The sequence below is a fragment of the Euleptes europaea genome, chromosome 5 (assembly GCF_029931775.1).
Source record: "Euleptes europaea isolate rEulEur1 chromosome 5, rEulEur1.hap1, whole genome shotgun sequence".
Taxonomy (NCBI): Eukaryota; Metazoa; Chordata; class Lepidosauria; order Squamata; family Sphaerodactylidae; genus Euleptes; species Euleptes europaea.
The window spans coordinates 53216259-53238666 of NC_079316.1; the positions used below are offsets into that span (position 1 = coordinate 53216259).

General features: G+C 41.4%; 1 protein-coding gene across 1 annotated transcript in view; it reads left to right on the forward strand.

Annotated features, from left to right (window-relative positions):
* The window catches only part of OGA (O-GlcNAcase), a 32058-nt gene extending 9979 nt beyond the window's left edge, over positions 1–22079 (forward strand). The window contains exons 6-16 of the mRNA XM_056849428.1: positions 5668–5766; positions 5925–6209; positions 6778–6936; positions 7334–7944; positions 8305–8479; positions 11857–11942; positions 12805–12909; positions 14125–14210; positions 17649–17841; positions 20158–20317; positions 21654–22079. Coding sequence (XP_056705406.1) covers positions 5668–5766; positions 5925–6209; positions 6778–6936; positions 7334–7944; positions 8305–8479; positions 11857–11942; positions 12805–12909; positions 14125–14210; positions 17649–17841; positions 20158–20317; positions 21654–21790 — 2096 coding nt within the window. The 3' untranslated portion in view covers positions 21791–22079. The remainder of the gene's footprint in view (positions 1–5667; positions 5767–5924; positions 6210–6777; positions 6937–7333; positions 7945–8304; positions 8480–11856; positions 11943–12804; positions 12910–14124; positions 14211–17648; positions 17842–20157; positions 20318–21653) is intronic.
* The last annotated feature ends 329 nt before the right edge of the window (positions 22080–22408 follow it).

Below are 22408 nucleotides of genomic sequence, written 5' to 3' on the forward strand. Positions count from 1 at the left end.
TCCTCTAGAACAAGAGGCCTTTAATGTCCTGGAAAGGAAGAAGATCCTAAAGGTTCTTTTTTTAAGCCTTCTGACCCCCCCTTCAGGTCTCTGGATACAGGAATAGATAAACCTTATTAAGCAGTGAGTTGCCCAGGAAATGTTCTGAGCTTGTGGGTTACAACCAGTCGCTGTATTTCATTTTTTCCTCTCACATTTGAAAACACTTGTAGAACATGCTCTCTTTCAAAAACTGATAACTATTGATAAATAGGCAGGGTTTTTTTTCCGGTGGAAGGAAGCTTTGGCCCATTGAATAGATTGATTATGCTGCAACAAAATGTTATGAAATTGGTATTCTTGGTTTTTTACATTTATTTTGGTATTTTGTATCTTTTTTCATTCAGCTTTTTCATGAGTAGAGGATATTGTATGTGCTAGCCTTTTGGTCAGCATTCAGCATATGTTTCATGGTAGCTGGCTATCACTGTAATTTGATGTGCGTATGCCACATATTTAATTTTATTTATTTACGTTATTTATAGTTCACCTTTCTCACTGAAACCCAAGGCTGATTACAGAGTGTAAGTCAATACGGTCAAGAAGATAAGCAGTGTAATAGGATTTGGATTGTTGATATCTGAAACAAAGCAGAAATCTGAAACAAACGCTGAAATAAAGCATAAATATTAACATAATATGTTAAACAATGCAGAAATTACACAGTAAGATCATACATATTGTAGGGCCCCTCTTGGACGCCCTTTCGTTGCAGCAGGTCCATGGTGTGCTTATGAGGGGGAGGCTGAACCCCTCTGACGACGAGTCCGTTGTGTCCTTAGGGTTCCCCCTGTCCCCCTGGGCTTGAGCCTTTTGCCCTCAGAATCAGAGCAAGCTGGAATCCGTGATGGGTTTTCCCCTCCTTGCCCAGCTGCAGAGCCTGTCTTACTTGAGGCAGCTCTGACAGCCCTCTACACCCTGGCCTTGACTACAGCCCTAATTTATAGCACAAGTCCTACCCCCTTGTCCCAGGCTCCACTCTGTTTCTTCCTCCCCACCTCCTGAGGCTATATAAGTCCCAGCTGGTCACCCCATCCTTATTAGCCCTCTTGCTAATTTTCTATCAATTTTCTACAAAAAGATGCTCTAATGAAGACTGTTCAGAGAGCTATGGGCACTGGCAACTCTGAATTTTAAAGAAGTTTTGGAACGAGAGGCGAGAATATTTTGCAAATGTAATTCTTTCCTTACTATTTGTCTCTGATCTTATCTGAACATCCTCAGCACAACAATTTGTACATATTGGCTTGGATGCAGAGAACAGCTGTAACAGAACATGCAGAACCACTTCTTTGCTGCAGCCCATTTGGGGTGACTTCTGTGGATTTCTTTCCCATTGCAGCCCCCTGAGCCACATCCTGTGTTATTCTAAGGATTCCCTAATATACAGGAATTGGTTTGGAGGGGAAGGGTATGTGTACGAAAGGTTGCAGCAAATAAGGTGAAAGCAGCAAAGATCTAGTTCCTTGAGCTGTGCTTGGGTTTCTCTGGATCCCAGCCATTCTCTTTTGCCAAGATCTAGCAAGTTAGTATTTGTGATGCCCTTTGGAGTAAATTTAGTGGCTGTTGTTCATCTAAAGTGTTGAGCTAGTCAAATGTCCAATAACTGTGTCCTACGTTCAGTCTTGCCAGGTTGTGTGATCATGGTGTTGAGTTACTTAGGGAGTTGCACCAACTTAACTCAGGACTTCAATGCATTGAGTATGCCTAGTTGAAACAAACCTGAGTTCAGAGAGGAGGGAGAGGGGAAATCTTCACTGAATGGAACATGAGAGAGGGAAGAGAACCTGAAGGTTAGAGACTATACTTTTTTCTAGATAGACGTCAAACATATTCAAGGATTGATATGTGCTGGATATCGAAGACTTTAGTCCTTAACCTAGAGAGCATGAAGATAATTCCAAAGACATTTGCGGATTATAATCCACTAGAAGTAATATGAAAACAAGCAACAGCCAGAAGAAGAAGGTGGAGATTGAATGATAATTTTATTACAGGATGGTATAGCAAAAATGCAAAAAGGATCTTGAAGAATTTTTTAGATTAAACAATATGGCAGGCATTCCCACAGCAACTTTTTAGGAAACCAGTAAGGCATATATGAGAGGGAATTTAATAGCTGTAGCTTCTAAAAAAAAGAAGAGTTGGAACAAGTTGAGAAAATAACAGACAGAATCAAGATAAGGCAACTTTAAAGGAGATGAAAAACTAATACTTCAACTGGATCTGTATGAAACTGAAGAAATACAGGAAAAATTAAAATCTGTAAAGTATTTCGAACAAGCGAATAAACCTGGAAGATATCTAGCACGTTGTCGAAGGAAAAGGATTGAAAAAAGAGTGATAACGAGAGTGAAGAAAGATGGCCCAATTACTCATCTAGAAGAAGAGATTCAGGAGCAATTTGCCCTCTTTTTTTTGGAAAGCAACTCAAAGTATGAAGAAGGAATGGAGGACTATATAAAAAGAATACAAATGGAGAAGTTCACATCAGAACACAGGGATATACTAAACCAAATGATTACTATCCAAGAGATATCAAGCAATACAGAAAATGAAAAGACCAAGTTCCAGGTCCAGATGGATTAACAGAAATGTATTATAAATGCCAGGAAGAAAATCTAATATTACCTTTGCAGAAAGTTATGAACAAAATAAATAAAGAGAAATTATTGCCATCACCATAGCAAAAAAAACATAACAGTGATATATAAAGAGTAATGACCCAACACTACCACAATCCTATAGACCTATTTCATTACTGAATGTGGACTACAAAATGTTCAGTTCAGTAATGGCATACAGGTTAAGAAGATGCATACCTAAACTAATACACACTGATTAGACTGGTTTCTTTACCAAAGAGATTTATGAAAGATAATGTTCATTTTGAAATTAATGCAATAGAATTTGTGAAAAGAGAAGAAAGCAGTGTTGATGTTTTTCGATGTTGAAAAGGCATTTGATAATATTTCTTGGCCATTTCTATTGAAAACTCTAGAAAATTTAAAATGCTGTTCAAGATTCATGAACTGGATACAAGGAATCTATACAAAATAACATTCAGTGATATTAATAAATGGAGTCCTAGCTGAAGGATTCCACATTGGAAAAGGAACACATCAAAAATGCCCTTTATCACCATTTCTATTCATTCTTGCCTTGAGACTAGCTACCTAGACCAGACAAGATCCCAGAATTAAAGGGTTGAAAGCAGCCGGGGAAGAGTTTAAGATGAAGAGCTCTGCAGATGATGTAGTGTTGACAATTTCAGTTCCTCAGATGTCAATGCAGTATATAACTGAGCGAATTCAAGAATATGGCGCTTTCTCAGGTTATAAAATCAACAGGAAAAGGACAAATTCTTAGCCAAAATGCTCGGTTATAAATATTTATATGGGGAATTAGCGAATCAGTAACCAGCAATGGGTACAACCTGCAGGATCTAACCTGTGTCTACGGGAGTCCAAACCGTGATTCAAAGAATAAGTGGAGTCAATGGTTTTAGTTTTTCAAGGATTTTACTTGTTGCTCGTATGTACACAGACACTCAATAGCGTGCACGCACCAACACAGAGAGCCTAGGAATTAAAGAGTAGTATAGAGATGTTTGCCAATGTGGCAGGCCCTCTGAAGACGGGTAATACTGCACCTGGTCCAGAAGCAGAGACGTCTGGGGTTCCATGGGCTAAGATACTGAGAAAGTGAGGAGAAGAAGAGGGGTTCCCGGGACTCGACCAGCGAGGCGGGAGGGGAGTGTGGTCAGGCTGCGCAAGACCCAAACCAACAGAGTGACAGCAAGTATGTAAGAGGAAGACCTAAGGTAGCGTATGGACTATGGAGACCCCAGTTATACTCTCTCAGGGGTGGGGGCTGATTGGATTACCCGGGTGGTTCCCTATGTGAGCAAAGGTGACAATATTACTAATGGCTGCAGGGGTGGGGCAAAAGGGCAATTGAGACAAACTATTCTACTCCTACTGATTTGCGCAATTCCTGGAGTCATTCGTAGATGGGATTAACGAGCTGGAACAAAGACACGTACAGCTGGGTCTGGGGTGGGTCGCTTTACATAGCCGGGTGAGCGATCCTCCGTTACTGCTATCTCAATGCTTTCCGATGGGCCATCAATCATGCAGATGATGCGGGGAGATGGGTGGGTATTGGTGATTACGTGCTTGACAGTTCTCTGCGAGATGGCTTCTGCTGGAACGGGCGCACAGGAAAATGGATTCCCTCTAGTTCACAGGAGGGGTTGACCTGGCGGTGGTTCCTTGGCTGCCTGTTTCGCGGGACTGGATAGGAGCCCTTCCTGTGGCGATTCGGGCTGGCCTTCATGTCTGGAAAGGTGGTGGCACGCATCTGTTGGGGTTGCCATGACCAGTCCGGGAGATTGGCAACCCATTTGCTGAGTTCCTTAACGTAACAAGAAGATAATATCAGAAAGATTACAGAATATACAATTAAATATTTGGGAATAAATCTGACAGGACAAAATGATACACTTTTCAAGGACTACTATAAAGATTTGCAGAAAGATGGACTAAACTACAGAAAAGAGAAGGCATGTTCAAAGATCTATCAGCCATACTGTTTCTAGGCAGTTGTCCCTTTAATACAGGGAGCAGGAAGAAAGGATGCAGTCAAGACACCCCAACTAGGAGCAGCTCTAGCACCCTGAAATCACATTAGCTAGCTGATTACTGTCCCACCAGCCTTTAATTGCTGAAGTCTTCCTAGCACCCTCAAGATGCAAACAGAAGAGGATCTTTTTGAAATCTAAGAAGTGGCTGACATTGTCAAGAAACCTTATGGATTCCATTAGAACCAATTTAGATTCATCTGTTCAGTTTGAACAAAAGATCCTATTTATTGATTGTTGTCAGCCAGAATTTATAGGCATCAAAAAAAAATTAATCTAAGCAATGCACTTCATTGCAACAGTGTACAATGTAACTGATGCCTTTAAATACAGAAGCCCCACCACCTTGAGGAACAGCCTGCCTGATAAGACAGGCTCCCACACTTTGCAGAATGTATGCAATGGAAACTGTTCTAGGAGTATTTGCATAGAGAGCACAGGGATATAGGAAAATGAAATTCTACAGGAGGGCACCTGCTATATACGGTAATACAATTACAGGCAGCCTTTTCCCTCCCCTTCAAACTGCTTGCTCATTTATTAAACTGTACTTCAGAATCTTATAACTGAAATTCCAGGTTATTGGATCTTGGTTCTGTTATTGTGAAATCCAGTTTATACTGGTTCTGTTTCATTGTTTAATTTGTATGATCCAGTGTTGTGGCATTGTTCATGGTGTGCACTATACTGTATTGTGTTTTTTATAACTGTAATCCACCTTTAATCTCAGCAAAGGCAGATCATAAAGTGAATAGATGGATGCTTGTGGAAGGCCCACTCCATAGAGCTTTTTGTGATACTTATTTTTGTTCATGCTTTAGATAAATATGTCCATCATTGCAAAATAAACGAAGTTATAAAAACTAACAGGAACAATTGCAATCCTCTTGCAATGCCACCTACTAATGTTAAAGGTTTTGACTATTCTTGGTTTCAGTTTTTATATAGATTATGCTGATACCTTGTTTTACTCTTCTTTTTTCCAGAATATTGTGGTACTTTCTGCTATCCCAATGTTGCTCAGTCTCCTTATTTACGAACAGTAGGAGAAAAGCTGTTACCTGGGATCGATGTATTATGGACAGGTAATGTGGCTCTTTTTCCAGTTCAAATTAACACTGAATCTTGGTTTAGCTCAGTAATTTTATATAATGTTTTAGTACACTGGTTAAACTTTATCAAGCTGCTGTATGAATATTCCACAAGCATAATCTGAGTTCTTCATTATTCAATTATATTTTAGGTCCCAAAGTGGTATCTAAAGACATTCCAGTAGAGTCCATTGAAGAGGTTTCAAAAATAATTCGCAGAGCTCCAGTGATCTGGGACAACATTCATGCTAATGATTATGATCAGAAAAGACTGTTTCTTGGACCATATAAAGGTCGATCAACAGAACTCATCCCACGTTTAAAGGGTGTCCTGACTAATCCCAACTGTGAATTTGAAGCCAACTTTGTTGCTATTCATACCCTCGCAACCTGGTATAAATCCAACATGAATGGAGTGAGGAAAGATGTTGTGATGAGTAAGTTGGCTAGCGTGAGACCTGACTCCTCTACTACATTATGAAAAGTGCTTCTAGAAACGTCCTTCCCTCCAGAAGTTAAATTCTCGTTTCTTTTTGCTCCATGACTTCGTTCAGGAAATGTGATTTGATCGCTTTTCACACAGAGGCATCTTCGTAGATGTCAAGAGACAATTAGCTGTTGTATTTTTTTAGACAGCAGTGATGACTGCGGTGTAGAAACTGAAGGCTTTCTATAGCTCTTTACAGGCATTGGGGAGAATGTCGCAAAATAGCTAAATATCCTTACCAGCTTTGCCAAGCCTAAAGTCCCAAGTTTTATGGGAAAGGTCTGCAACATGTACATAGATAGAAAGTGTTCATTTCAGAATTTAAAAAGATAATCTGTAATACGTAAGAAAGCAGGAGTGAAAGAACCAAGTATATGAACTGTTCTCATTCCCTGTATTGTTTTTAGGTTAAGGAGCTGAATGTTTGGTGTTATAATTTCCCTCCCTCAATTCAAGAGCATTGGGAACTTGAAACTTATTTGTCAGTTAATATTCTGTTTTCTTAAAATTCTGTGCAGCTGACACTGAAGACAGTACTGTTTCAATCCAGATTAAACTGGAGAATGAAGGGAGTGATGAAGATATTGAAACAGATGTTCTCTATAGCCCACAGATGGCCTTGAAGTTGTCATTAACAGAGTGGCTGCAAGAATTTGCAGTACCTCATCAATACAGCAGTGAGTAAGATTTCTTTGGTTTTCCTAGAACTGAAACATCAGTGTGAATAAGAAAAAGTTCTAAGTCTTCAAAAGGAACTGCTAAAATATTTTGTACAGTTGTAGCTGAGATTCCATAATGTCTGACAACCATAATTATTACTTCAACTATAATTATTACTTCAAACAGGTCCCAGAACCCAGTAGTCTTCTTTCCTGAGTAGAAGAGACTGTGGGGCGGGGAGAGATCTGCAGTCTTGTTGTGAGGGGATTGCTGGGTCTAGTCACACTGAAAATGCAAGTGTCTATTTTTCCACGATCTCTGCACATACTAGTACGCTTTGTTTATAAAATGGAGCATATTCTACATGTAGGAAAAATACATGACGCTATATATATATATATTTTGTGCTCACAGGTAGGCAAGTGGCCCACAGTGGAGCTAAAACAAGTGTGGTAGATGTTCCACTGGTTGCACCATCCTCTTTAAATTCTACCACCGTGGTTACTACAGTGTACCAAGAGCCCATAATGAGCCAAGGAGCTGCGCTGAGCAGTGAGCCCCCAACTCTGGTCAAAGAGGAAGAGGAGAAGAAGCAGTTGGATGATGAGCCAATGGATATGGTGGTAGAAAAGCAAGAAGATGCAGACAAAAACATCAATCAAATATTGACTGATATTGCTGAAGCAAAAATGTCAGAGGAATTAAAACCAATGGATACTGATAAGGAAAGCATAGCTGAATCAAAATCTCCAGAGATGTCCATGCAGGATGATTGTGGCAGTGATATTGCACCTATGCAGACAGATGAGCAGACCAACAAGGAGCAGTTTGTTCCTGGTCCCCATGAGAAGCCTTTGTATGCAGTAGAGCCAGTGACTTTAGAAGATCTACAGTTACTTGCTGACCTCTTCTACCTCCCATATGAACATGGGCCCAAAGGGGCACAAATGCTACGAGAGTTCCAGTGGCTCAGAGCAAATAGCAGTGTTGTCAGTGTAAATTGTAAAGGAAAGGACTCAGAAAAGGTAAGTGACTGCTTTGTCTTCCTTCAGTAGGTTTGCATATTTCCTGTTCAGTAGCGCAGTACCACTAAGAGTGTATTTGGCAACCTTATAGGAAATCCCAATCTGTGGAATTAACATACATATACACAGGGTTGTGGTGGTTGTCTTACGTTGTGGAAAGTATCTTTGTTTGAAGACTAGACAAGGGTGGTCTTAGCCAATGAGCTGCTGTTCTGCCACTCTAGATACAGAAGTATAGCTGAGAGCTTCATTTCCCATCCATTAGTAGAAATACAGCTATGGTAGTCTAGTCTGCATGAACCTTCTTGAGGAGAAATCCTGTGTTTGGAATGTGGTGTTGATCTTTGTCTCTTTCGTTAGATTGAAGAATGGCGTGCTCGAGCCACCAAGTTTGAAGAGATGTGTAACTTGGTGATGGGCATGTTCACTCGCCTTTCCAACTGTGCCAACAGGACAATCCTCTATGATATGTACTCGTATGTCTGGGACATCAAGAGCATCATGTCAATGGTGAAATCTTTTGTGCAGTGGCTAGGTATGTTCTGTAGGAGCCAATTATAGTGGCAGGTAGCATACGTGATTGTTTTGAATTAGTCCACAGGAAAAAAATCTGTCACTTTTTAAAACATAATCTACTTTATCTTCTGGGGGATCACTGTTGATGCCTCACTATAAATAAGATTTGCAATAAGAGTAACAGTAGTTACCTAGCGAATGAGTTTATTTTGATATTTTTTTCCTTGGGCTAATGAACTTTGAAAGTGATGACTGAAACATGACTTGGGCTGAATGCACGCTGGACTACATCAAAGTATTCCCTGGTTCTTTTAGAAAATTGGAGATGACTCTATGAAATGTGACCATGCCTTAGCTATCTGCTGCTTGCTCTGTCTCAATAACATGATTGCTGTTTTCAACAGAACAATTGCTGATGTGACCTTTCATTGGGCCTGGCCAAGAGGGAGCCGAACCTCCCAGCCCTTTCTCTGCGCATGCGAGCTTTAGCATAAGGCTATTCTGGTGCAACAGTGATTTGTTTTAACATTTGCGAGATGCCTGGTTTTTGGCAAGGGGCAAGAAATTCTAGAACTCTGGAACTGGCTGTCATACTAAACTGACTACCTCTAAAGAGAAACCAAGAACCTTTTTTGTCTGCAGCTTTTTAAAAATGACATGTTTTTTTGGGAATAGCACCAGCATGGCCTGGGTTCCTCTAGTGACTTCATTTCACTTTCAGGTTTCAATCCAACTGTCAGGAATATGCTGTGGACTTGCTTTGATGTACACAGCAGGCAGCAAGGCTAATGGCTTCCTGTCACGCCTTCTGTAGCGGTCACAAATCTCACAATCGATAAACTCCCTGCACCATCCTGGATCAGCCTACAGTACTGGATCACTTAAAGTCCTGGTCGCTTGTACGTTACATTTTGGAATGAAGAATCCCAGATTAGTTACCAAGATATTCAACATCACACATTTATTATTCAACAAAAGATGTAAAGTTTCTAGCAGAAATTTGAGGGCCTATGATATATGAAGCATATTTTAATGTAGTAGGTGTACATTCATACCTTGGACCTTGGAACATAAGTTTGACTGGAGTTGATCTCTCAGAAACAGGTTATGGGTTAGTTACAGGATAGGAAAATGGTCTCTCAGAGCCTACATTCCTTTTATTTCTAGAGACCATAAATTGTCCAGCTTCTTTCAAACCACTCCTTTAGATATTATACTGCCACCTGCTTGGGGAAGAACAGCAGTGCTTTAAGGCATAGAAGGAATAAGAGAAGTAGAAATACCAGGCAAAATGCTGGGAGTATTTTAAATCAGGTGTAACAACAGAAATATTTGCAACTAACTAAACATGGAAAACAGATAAAAGTTAATTAAAACTTTATTTAACACTAATGCTACTTGCTAAAGCCAAGGCACAATTAATGACTTTAGCAGGAGCCATCCCTAATAAGGGTTCAGCACTTAGCACAATCAAGAGAGCACCCCCTTTAGTTCTGAGATGATGGAATGGATGTACTTAGTCAAAAGACAAACTAGCAGGAAACAAGATCAATCAGACTAAAGTTTTGAGCCAAACTGTCTTACATAAATGAGAGCCAGTTTGGAGTAATGGTTAGGGCATTGGAGATCCAAGTTTGCTGGATGACTTGGGCCAGTCATGCTCTCTCAGCCACATGTACCTCAGAGGGTTATGAGGCTAAAATGAGGAAAGGAAAATGAGAAAAACCACATAAGCCACCTTGTACTCCTTGGAGGAAGGGTAGGATTAAAATTACTAAATAACATCACTTTTGTTTACTTGTAAGCCTTGCATAAACTCATATCAAACACCAAATCAGGGTTTAACCCCATCACTTATATGCTTGGTGGCCCACTGAAGGCTGATCTCCTACCCTCTCCTACAGTCCAGCTAGCATTCAGTCTGTGTAACTAGTGTGGACAATAATAATATGGATTACTAATGCCTTCTACTGTCTTCTTCCCCAATGTGTGCAGATGGGAGAATCTTCAGCACAAGTGTCTACTGCTTTTGGATGGACCACGCCAGATGCTTTCAGCGTGTCGTGATTAATAAATTTAAGATGGGAAGGTTCTGTCTGAGGCAGCTCAGATTAGGGATAGTAGGCATGGGCTGAAGTCACATTTGCGCAGCGACTCAGGCATTAACCCTTATTTTCATTCATACAGCTCTTCATTCATGCAGCTCTGTAAAGTGTAATAGTTGGAGTGCTAGTTACAGAGTCGTCTCAAAGGAGAAGTACTCCAAGTTACCAGTGAAAGGATAATACAAAAACTATATGAGAGACTTGGATGTGGGAGTAGTTGGAACTCAAGTTATAGCATGCTTGGGGTCATCTCATCTTGCTACATTAAAGACCAGCCTCTATAATTTGATGCAAACTTGGTTCACTTTGAGACTACCTGGCTAGCATGACACATTTGACTGTACTGATCTGAGATTGTTACTTGAACAGGAAGTAGATCGCTGTCCACAAGAGGAAACAAACTGGCGCAGCTTATCTTATCAGAAGACTAGGCAGGCTACTTAATCCTCACATCTACAATTCACCTGCCTATCCCCTCTCAGTTAACATGTTAATTGGTTTTACAGCTTGGCTAGCCAAACTGTTCTCAGAGCCAAGCCACTGTTGCTAAAGTTTATATACTACTACTTAAAAAAAAATATGTAGAGGGGCATAGTAAGACTGGCTATGTGGCTGTCAGGAATTGTAGCATTTCTGACATGGTTAAGGGTGGGGAAGGTAAAATACTGCAACTGAGACCATTGTTGCCTTTATTGGTAACAACATGTGTACTGTGTTCTATGGTCAGTTGTATAAACAAGCACAAAATTGGACATAAATGGTCTCATCTTTCATAGAAGAGGCTTGTTTGGGCTCTTTTATCCAATGCACCCAGTTCCAAACCTAGTTTTCTGGCAAGATTCAAACAATATGAAAATGTGACTTCAGACAGGTCCAAGTATTTTCGAGGGGCTGTGATAATGGCTAGTTACTGTGCCTCTCTTTCTGGGTGAAGCTGTTCTGTACAGCTTCTAAATGTTCTTGGTGAAAAAGAACAGGACCGAGCTCACTCTTTTGTGTGTGTACATCATGCACTTGTCTGTAATGAAGCAGATTGCTGTAAAAGTGTTGAATGGTCTACTCTTTAAGGCTATCATCTAACATTATTTTTGTTTTGTTAATAAAGAGCATGAGCACCTAGTCATTAGAAATCTTTACCAGCTGTGCAACATTATTACAGCCCCATGAGTCCTTGGATTATAGCTCAGTTAGAGAGATTCCCACAAAGTGTGTGTTAGCTTGTTGGACATTTTAGTATCTCAGGACAATCCCCCTTCTCGTAACGTTCTCCGCTTGGATCTGATCTCCACAGGGTGTCGTAGTCAATCTTCAGCACAGTTCTTAAGTGGAGACCAAGAACCCTGGGCCTTTAGAGGTGGTCTAGCAGGAGAGTTCCAGGTATCAATATGACTTCACAACTGAATGACATTTGTCTTTGTTTGAGAAATCTTTTATTGCACATCAGAGGGCTTGGAAGGCTTGGTCTGCCGAAGGCTTTCTGGTCGAAACCCAAATGGCCTGACAGCTTTGTTTTAAAATAATTTTCCTCCCATTTCTACAGTAATATCCCAAGGAGATGCTGCCATTCCCACGCGCCTGCGAAGCGCAGCGGCTTTAGTTGTACATTTCACATTGTTTCTTTGCAGGTCGCACAGCGTTTTTATCTGCGCCCGCAATTGCACAATGCGCGCCTGCTTATCTGCCGATGAGAACTCCATGAGCAAAGAGACTGTCACAATACTGTGAACTCCAGGATTCTCTCAGTGCAAAACCAGTAGATAAGTTCTGGTAAATGCAATTGGCAAATCTGTCCTAATTCTGTTTGTTCTGTACTTGTACTTGCTCATGGATTTTTCAGGGGCTATACTTTCTTCCCCCTCACAGGTGCTGTCTGCGCGCAGCCAATTGAGTCAGCACGTTGCTTTTGGGTTAGTGTCTCCTCTGGCCAGTTAACCCTCTTCAGACCAAACCTTTCCTCCTGACATGGCTATACTATGCTGAGAGCATAAATGAAATTTGGTGGAATTATGTTAAAGCAGAAATGAGTTTAATGTAAACTCCATTAAGCGCTGTAACAGTTGTGCATTTTAAAAATTTCCACTCCGATAAAATGGTCCTTACATTTGTAAAGCCTGCAGAACCCTACTTCCCTCTGGGGTGCCTGCAGTAGCAAAAGTTAACTTGGGAGTCTGCAATGCACGCCCAAGAATGTAATGTGTCTGTCTTCTCAAACACTTACACTCATTCTTTGTTTTCACAGCGTTTGCTGCCTATTGAAGGAGCAAATGACCTCTTTTTTCAGCCACCTCCTCTGACTCCTACTTCCAAAGTATACACCATCAGACCATATTATTCTAAAGATGAGGTAAGCAGAAGGATTGGCCATTCTTGTATACACTTCTGCTGTTTAGAGAAACTTACTGATGATCACCTGTTCCCTTTACGTAAAGCTCCCTATGTCCAGAGAGCCTTCTCCACACCGAGGAGATGGATGGATCAAATAGCTGTTGCACCAATGTTGCGTAGCCTGAAATCACTGGAAACCCTAGGAATACTAGCAAATAGCTTTCTCCTAATTGCATTGTATAGTTATAAAAAAATGACCGCATTTCTAGAAAGAGAATGTAAATGTTAAATGCTTCATGCTTCCTTCCAGCTCAGATAGCTCCCTTGATCTTCCTTATCTAAAACGTTTAGCCAGCAAATGCATTTACTATTTATAAAGCACTTTTAATCTAGCAGGTGAACTGTACCTCCTTATACCTGCCAATGTTATGAGTTCTCACTATCTCCTCTATAGTTAATGAAGCGTTTTTTCCTCAAGTCAGCCCATATTTTCCAGGCCCCACTAAATGACACCGCCTCAGGTTGTCCACTTATTCACTGTACCATTATTATGAAGATCAGATTAATGTCACAAAGGGGGATGACATGCAGAGGTGTTTTGTGGGCACCCAGCATGCCTGTTATCCAAATCAGTCTTCCATGAAACTTCACTTTCCAGAGCAAAGGGTGATGTTTGTGCAGTGGCTGCTCCAGACAAAGAACAAAGTCTTCATCAGGACCACATAGAGAATTCTGCTTTCAGAATGCATCTTTCCTGCTTCCCTGTTCTTGCTGCAGTCTGCTTTGTTCCCCAAAATGTGGCTCCTGTGGGTCAGACCCTCAGGAACAGCATGAGGAAAGGGTGGCAATAAAAATCCCCCTAGTAGACTATCATCTCTGAATCTGTAATTGATTCTGGTTTTATATTGTTGATTACATAGATTAATAAGGAGTTACATGATCCACATATAAACCTGAAATATTCTGAAAATATTTCAGAAGTATTGTGGGTAGTTTCTGTTACATTTGTATCCCATCCTTCCTGCTAAAATGTCGGTGGCTTGTGTGGGGTTGTCAACTTTCTCAAAGGCCATCCTGTGACCTGCATTTGAATTCATACCTTCCTAATCTAACCCAATATCCCTCAAGTTGCACTGTCAGTATGTACAGTAGACTCTAATGAATGTAGGGTCTAATGAAGGAATGAGCATGCTGGTCTGTTAACTGGTACAGTAATTTTTTTGTTTGTCCTTAGGCATCGGTTTACAAGATCTGCAGAGAAATGTATGACGATGGAACTGATGAGCCTTTCCATAGTCAGCCAGACCTAATTGGAGACAAGTATGTGTACCCTTGACAGTGGCATCTGAATCATTGCATTTTTGTAGTAACAGCTATATGTTTTTTGTAGTCCAGAAATGTGTAAAAATTTTTTAAAGCAACTAGAAAAGGCAGGGGCTCTCAACAGAATACTTCAGTGGCTTGTCAGTTGCATAGAGCACAAATTAACAAATTGGTTTTATTGTGGAGCTGGCATTTCCCTTTAACCCCTGATCCTTCCTAACTACTTAGTAACTTGTACAAGCTTCAAGATTTCATGCAAGTTTGCCTGTGACTCAAACAGTGTTCAAGTAGCAAAAGAAAATTAACACCTGCAGAATAAAACCAGACTTTCTCATCCCTTGTAAAAAGAACACAGGCATGTTTTTAAATCTTACCTGATCTTTATAAGAAGAATAGTAGTCAATTTCTAGGAAATACTTGACTAGATTTCCCATGGAACAAAATTTCCCATGGACCACCCATTATTTTCATGACTGGAAATGATCGCAGATCTCCTCAGTTTTAGGCAAACTCTAGCTCCACTTCACTAACTAATCTGGCTAACTTTAGAACATCTCTTTTTGCCTTGATCACTTACGGGATAACAAAGCGTGTGTAAATCGGGAAGTTTCCAGCTAACAAAGCAACAAATAAACACTGTGCCATATTTCAAATTCCATTACTCTTTGCCAGTGCATCTGGATCCACTTCTGTCTCCTTGCTTTCAGAAAGCAGGTGCCTGATGATTTATCATTTGGAAAAGGAATGTTTACTATTAAGGCAGGAGAAAATTCCAAACATATAAATTTTATTGTGAATCCACAACAAAAGGCAGCTGATTGCTCTTGATCAAGCAGTCAGTGCCATCCTTGAAAGGAAGCAGTTGTTGATCCTGAAATTCTTGTATACAATTATTCTTTGTTGCAGGATAGAGGTCTTATTCCACTCTATGTCTTTGAAGCAGCAACTTCTTAAAAAATTTGATGCTTCCTCAGATAGCTTCCTTGGCAGATGTTCTTTTTCAAAGCCAGAACCTGGTATACAGTGGTAGATTGTAAGGATGCATATTTCTATGTCTGTAAGCAATCCAAAAAATGTTTCCAGTCATGAACTGGAAGAATGGTTTTCAGTACCTTGGCTTCTCCGTGGCATCACTAGTTAGCTTAACCAATTGTATGGCAGTCATTGCAGTTTACTTCTATCACTTTTGGATTACAGTGCTCCCTTACACAAGAGTTGCTTTTTGGCAGACTACTCACAGAGATCCTGTCTGGGATTTCCACCAGTCAAGTTTCTGTATTCCTTTGGATCTGTGCATTAGCCATAAGAACTCTCATTTTGATATCCATTTACCACTTCCAATTTTGGGGGCAGGGTGCCAACTCCTGGCTCTTGACAGCGTGCAGTTGACACCTACGCGCGCTGTCAGGAGCCTGGGGTTGACCTTAGATGCCTCCTTATCAGTGGAGGCACAGGTGACAGCCATGGCCCTGGACAGCTTTTTACCACCTCTGCTGAGACTGGCAGTTGGGGCCTGACCTCTCCCGCCCTGACTTACACATGGTGATCCATGTGACATCACCTCCAGGCTAGACTACTGCAACTCGCTCTAAGTAGGGCTGCCCCTGAGACTGACTCGAAGACTCCAGCTGGTACAGAATGCCGTGAGCACATATTACACCAGTGCTCCGTCGACTGCATTGGCTCCAGCTGGAATATTGAGTTCAAGGTGCTGGGTATGACACTTAAAGCCTTACACAGTCTGGGACCTTCATATCTTTAGGACCGCCTCTCCTGTTCCCCAGAGTGGTGGTCCCCGGCCCAAGGAGTGTCCGGCTGGCCTCAGCCAGGGCTTTCTCTTCCCTGGCCCCTGCTTGGTGGAATAGCCTCCCTAGTGAGATAAGGGCCCTGCGAGATCTTCAAGAATTCCGCAGGGCCTGCAAGACAGCTATTCTGCCGGCTTATAGTTGAGGCCAGCGATGGTTCTCCCTATAAATACTGGCCTCCCTAATCTCTTCCCCTTCCCCATTCTGGGGAGCAGTTAGATTCATTTGCCCGGCTGCAAGTACTCATTGAAGAGCATGGAGGGGCACGGGATGTGTTTCTTTCAGAATCCTTGTTTCATATAAAAATGGAATGTGCAAGTAAAGTATGACAAGCTTTGTAAAATACGCTGTGTTTTTCATGAGTGTTCATGAGTGTTCATAAGTTTTTCATGAGTGTTCAAAGCCAAGGTAAACAAGGTGAGGGGGCTCTGTGCTTTTCTTAAGGGGGCAAGTCTACATTTACACATCCCATGTATTGATGGCATCCCTAATTTGGAATAAAATAGGAGAGATTGTACTGAAACATGTAGGCATCCACAGGCATTGCGTAACTGTGATAAAGGGGCATTATGTCCTAAGTCCTGTGTTTTCTCAGCAGTAAATGAATGGTACATGCATATAAGTTCATAGAATGGTACGGTGTTGCAGAAGCAAACCATTCTTTTGCATGTGTTTCCTGTTATCAACAGGGGTAGAATCTTTGTCTTTGTATAGGTAGCATTTAGGTAGGGTTGGGAGTAAAGACTTAAACTTTTCTTGGGATTTTTTAAGAGGAAGAGGCATTTGCAGAGCTAATTCATGTATTTTCCCTGAAGTTGCTACTTTAGCTATATTGTAAGGGTTGACATGGGATTGTCAGAGAGACCATCTGGGTCTTTCTTCCAGTGTGCTCAGTTATGGCAATGATATAACTATAATTTCTTCACTTATACCCCAGAAACTTTATCTTTCCTAATATTCCATCAAACATTTCCTTTCTGTGGATGTTGTTCAGTTGCTGATTCAGTAGTATTATGGATTGATCTTCAAACGATATGTTAGCATTTGTCCTTTCCTTTTGCTCCCATTTAAAGCTTGCCAGTTCTCATGATCAGCAGCTTTTTTCCATTTTAATTTACAACTAGGGTTCACTACCTGTGGCTTGGCGGTCTCAACTGATTGCCATAAAGGTGGTCCTGCTAATCTTCCCTCTTGTTGTTTGTCTCTTTAGTCAGAACATCTCTGCAAGAATAAGTTTATGTCCTGTCTCTGTAAGCTTGACAGTTCCCTGCAATCACTTCCTGTTCCTTCTAGCATTTGTTTAAAGCTCTTAACTTTACTTTCCTCTAGCCCTTGCTATTTCCTACATTCCATGTTCTCTGATACTTATGTGCGGTATGCAGTACCTGAATCACAGGCATTTGTTAAGGTTGAAATTATACTAGTAGTCTGTTCTTAAGGCTATGTAGCTTAAATGTGCACAGGTTGTAATTGTATTAACATCACCTATGGCTTCTTCCTCCCTTACGAAATTTCAGTGGCTTAACTGATCTGTAGATATATTCCTGAGTATCCATCAGTTACCTAACATAACCTGTATGATTTTGCTTTCCGTGGGCTTAACTGTCCATTTCTTTTCTTCTCCTCTCAGGTTGGTAGGTGGTTTGCTGTCCCTCAGCCCAGATTACTGCTTTGTCCTGGAGGATGAAAGCGGCATCTGTGGCTATGCACTGGGAACTGTCGATGTAACTCCTTTCATTAAGAAGTGCAAAATGGCCTGGATTCCTTTCATGCAGGAAAAATATAGCAAGCCAAGCAGTGACAAGGAACTATCTGAGGCAGAGGTTAGCCATGCTAATAATGTATGCTTGAGTTGTCAAAGTATTGTGAGCCTGTATATCTAGGCTTCTTTCTCCAGACTCTAAAGATATGTAAAGGTGGTGTAAGCTCTAGCCCTGCGGCAAACCCATAAACAGATTTCAGCAGACGGCAAATCCACGAAAGCAGTTTTATTGGTTAGAATCGACAGGTTTCAGAAGCCATATTCAAAAGGACACTAGTAAGGGTCAAAGGCAAGGCACATAGCATATATGGCAGAGCAAAAGGAGATAACCGGTTACCCAGGCAAACCCCCCCCCCCCTCCAACAGGCAGGAAGGAGCACTCGGCGATTTCCACAGTATGGGAATCTATGAAGACTAAACACGGGGCTTAGACTGGCCTTGGACAGAATAGCACAACAGCACCTGGAAGCAGCACAACAACACTACCACATACCATCCTCATGGCCTGCTCCTGACAGGTGGAAACAATTTCAAAAGCAAAACTTCAGATTCAGCGTTTATAGTACACAGACCAAAAAGTCTCTAGAATTAGTTTTCCTCTGGAGATCTCAATCCACCATGATCTGTGAATTTTATAGGCTTTGTGTTAAATTGCATCTTTATGAAATTAAGTATAATTGCATGTAATTTTATCTGACAGTTCAGTTACATGTACTGTAATCAAGGGTGCTCCTTAACTGCATAGTGTCATTGTCAAGCATTAAATTATAGAAATTGGCCTCCCATATAGAATGTAGTACAGTCATCAGATTTTGGACTCTCTGGCATATAACATGCATGCACACTGACTAACCTGTTGGTGCAAACAGCTTCAAAATGTTGATGAGTGTCTGCAAAATATTCTGGGAATGGTGTTTGGAAGAAGCTAGATGAGATCCTTATATATTCTTGGATCCCAGGCCTAATCCCCCGTCAAGAGGCTCCTCCCCCACTTCGCAAACATACTGATGTTTGCATGTAGGACAGTGTATGTAGCTTAGCATGGAAAGCATTATTTGTGGGGGGGATGTTAGCTATTTGTGCTGCAGAGCAGAGTATCTCTAATTAAAACTTTGCTCAGCGGTTTGGATTTAATAAATTGAATAGTTTTGCTTACTTTGTTCAATGAACCTATACAATAAGACAGACAACCTTTTGACCCAAATGCTGGAGAACAATGCAGTGTCTGTCTGAAGATAGTGGTGTGCTGGCAATAAACGGGGTGAATGTAGCTGGCCATACACCCTGCATGTTGCTCCCTGTTACCTTTGGTATCTTCAGTTACTTCTCCATACACATAAATTTTTCTTGGGACAAAATAGTTTTAATTCCCAAAGGCCATCTCATTAAATCTTTCTGGATCCTAACTAAAACCAGGCTCTCCTGTTTATAACTCCTCCTGTAGACCAGGGATAGGCACCGTGTTTATCAGTTTTCTTCATCCAAGGCTGCTAGTCTTGAGAAATCTTGTTCCCCCTTGCTGCAGTTCAAAATACCCCCTTAAATACTGTTGCTGGGAGTCCCCTATTCCCCAGGAGCAGCATTTGGGCTGCAGCAAGTGGGAGAGGCAAAAATATCACTTTCCAGGCAGAAATCTGCCTTCTGCCCATGGAAACGCTGAAGTGACTGGTGGAAATGCTGGCAATGACTGGTGCTGTTGGCCAGGTCCAAGGCAAGCGAATGAGGTATTGGCCATGGAATGGAAGGCAGCAACACGTCTCCTCTTGCCCCAGCCACATGATGGGTTTAGGTGTTGTGCAGCCTATGGGCTGTCATTCATTGAGCAGAGCCTTGCTGGTGTGGGCATGGGGAGTCTCTGGCCAGGTGGTCTACACATTTCCCAGAAAAAGTAAGAGTCCATGGGCAGAAATCCTTCTACCCTCAGAAACCCTGTGCTGGATCCAAGCTGTGGTCGTCTTCTCCTCCTTCATTGACCAGGAGGAAGTTGACCCCCAGTAAAACAGGGTACATCTTAGAGTTATGCATTGGATGCTGCCAGTGACAGTAGTTTATTGACACTGCCGCATCCTGTGCTGCCATCAGCCAGAAGAAAGCCCAACTCCAGTGATCCTGGCAGCATTTCAGGGGCCTTCTGTTTTAATCAGTCTAACATTTAAACTTGTCTCAGACATAGATGAAGAGGTGGGTTTGGTCTTTGAGATGAAGCTCATAAAATTTATTGCATGTAGCAAGTTGGGAATTGATGTGAAAATTAATCATGTGATTAGTATAGCCCAAGTCCATACGAATGCACTTCGGCAAGTGCATAGCATGTTTCCAACATGATCACTGAACAAATTATGATACTTAAAGATTGTTTCTTTTGTGTATATTCTAGAAAATTATGTTGAGCTTCCATGAGGAGCAAGATGTGCTTCCAGAAACATTCCTTGCCAACTTCCCATCATTGATAAAGATTGACATCCATAAAAAGGTGACTGATCCAAGTGTAGCAAAAAGCATGATGGCCTGCCTACTGTCTTCCCTCAAGGCAAATGGTGAGTTTCTGACAGTAATAGTGGTAGCTATTGGAGTGTTAAAAGCAATTACAACCTTCTACACCTTGGTACAAACCTCAGTTCCACCTCTAACCAATGTAGGTGAAGTTTTCAGATAATTCAGTGAGAAGGATGTTGAAAACCAGCTCCTTCATTTTTGCAAATATTTACGCCAGTTTGTTAAAAGATCACCAGGAAAGGGCCACTATTGATGGCACTGTTTCCAAGGAAAGTCAGTGTGTCCTAATCCTTTTTGTTCCATGGGAATTCTAGTCAAGTATTTCCTGTTTAACAGCCTTTAGTTTTTCAAGCTTTTTTTGGGGGGGGGGAGGCTGTACTTGTATGTCCTTATTATGGTTGCCAACCTCCAGGTGGGGCCTGGAGATCTCTCAGAATTACAACTATCTCCAGATGAAAAAGATCAGTTCCCCTGGAGAAAATGCCTGTTTTGGCATTATACCTTGCTGAGGTCCCTCTTCTCCCCAGACTCCACCCCCAAAAAGCCAGTAGTGTCCAGGAATGTCCCAACATGGAGGTGGCAATCCTGTGTGTACTTGATCTATATTTGCTGGTCACAATCATATGACAGACTTTTGAGTTTATCTTCAACTGCTGCAAGAATCTTTGGGGTTAGTAGATGGGTATTAAAATTTAGAAAAAACTGCAGTAGGTTTATTTGCATATCATGTTCTTGATTCAGAAGCATGGACATACCTTTGAGCATAATAATCCAAAATTGACTCATTTATTTCCCATCTCATGCACAGTTGGCTTAATTGTGCATCATCCCCTGCATGGTTACTGTTTTTTTTTATTGTGTAGATGGAGCAATATTGTCAGAATTGCTTGTTAGAGATGACTACGAATAGGAGGTCTTTGCATTAGAAGCAGAAAATGACCAATGTTTGCAGCATCTGTTTTATTTCCTGTTGCTGGGTGAGAACATTATACTATAACGATAATTTTGGTAGTCCTCGTGACCCCATTCCTTTAAATCTCAGCTAACTGTATAGTTGAGCATATGCCTCTGTACGGCTGAAAAGGGCTGGCTTCTGCAATTCAGTCTGAAACAAAGAATACCAAGCAGCTGGTTCTTGATGCCCAAGCAGACTCTGGGATTTCTTACCCTCTTTCCACATGGCAAACCTGTTTTAGAATTGATGGGAGTACCTAAGTTTTGGGTTATGGCTATTCTTGGGTTCCTAGCCAGAGAGGTACCTGAAGTGCTGAGACTGGGAAAGTGAGAGAAATCTGATTGCGGAGTTTCAGCTCTTATTACTGTAATTTCTCTTCGCTTTTACCCATTCCCTAAATATTTCTTATCTTTGTTCTGCAGGCTCTCGTGGGGCTTTCTGTGAGGTGAGACCAGATGATAAAAGAATTCTGGAATTTTACAGCAAGCTTGGATGCTTTGAAATAGCGAAGATGGAAGGATTTCCTAAGGATGCCATTATCCTTGGAAGAAGTTTGTAAGGAGCTTGGTCAATGAGTATTTGATACTTTAGATCCCTAACTGCTGGAGAGTGGTGAGCCGAGTTTTACCTTATTGTCTGTCCATACAAAGGCAGCAGTCAGCTGGCCTGACGGCTTTGTGAAAATTCACCCATCACCTCCAAGATGCTGCTGAAAATACTGTTTGGCGAACAGATACTGGTCATCCTCATTTCCTGGTCTTAAGCAGAGTGCCAAGGAATACTGCATATGATGTTGCCTTGGGGAAGAGACCCACAAATTCCTTAAAGTACTGGTGGCAGTTCCATGCATCTACCTGCGTATCAGCTGAATGGTTGTCTTACCCAGAGGGTCCAAACATGAAATGCCCCTTCTCCCATGTCATGAAGTGGGATGAGAGAGGTGCAAACAGGATTTCATCCTGGGAGAATAAAGGAAGGTGGCTGTGTCAGTCAACAAGAGAAAAATCAATATTGACAGCTCTGGGTTTGGTCTTCTGTCCTGCTTGCTGATAGGGAAGGAATGGCCGTCACCTCTAAAGAATATTGGTTAAGCTTCGTGCTTTGTAGGGATAAACTGCATTTGTGTGTGGCGAAGTCACTCAGTGGCAGAAGTGTAAATTTCAGTGTGTAAATATAT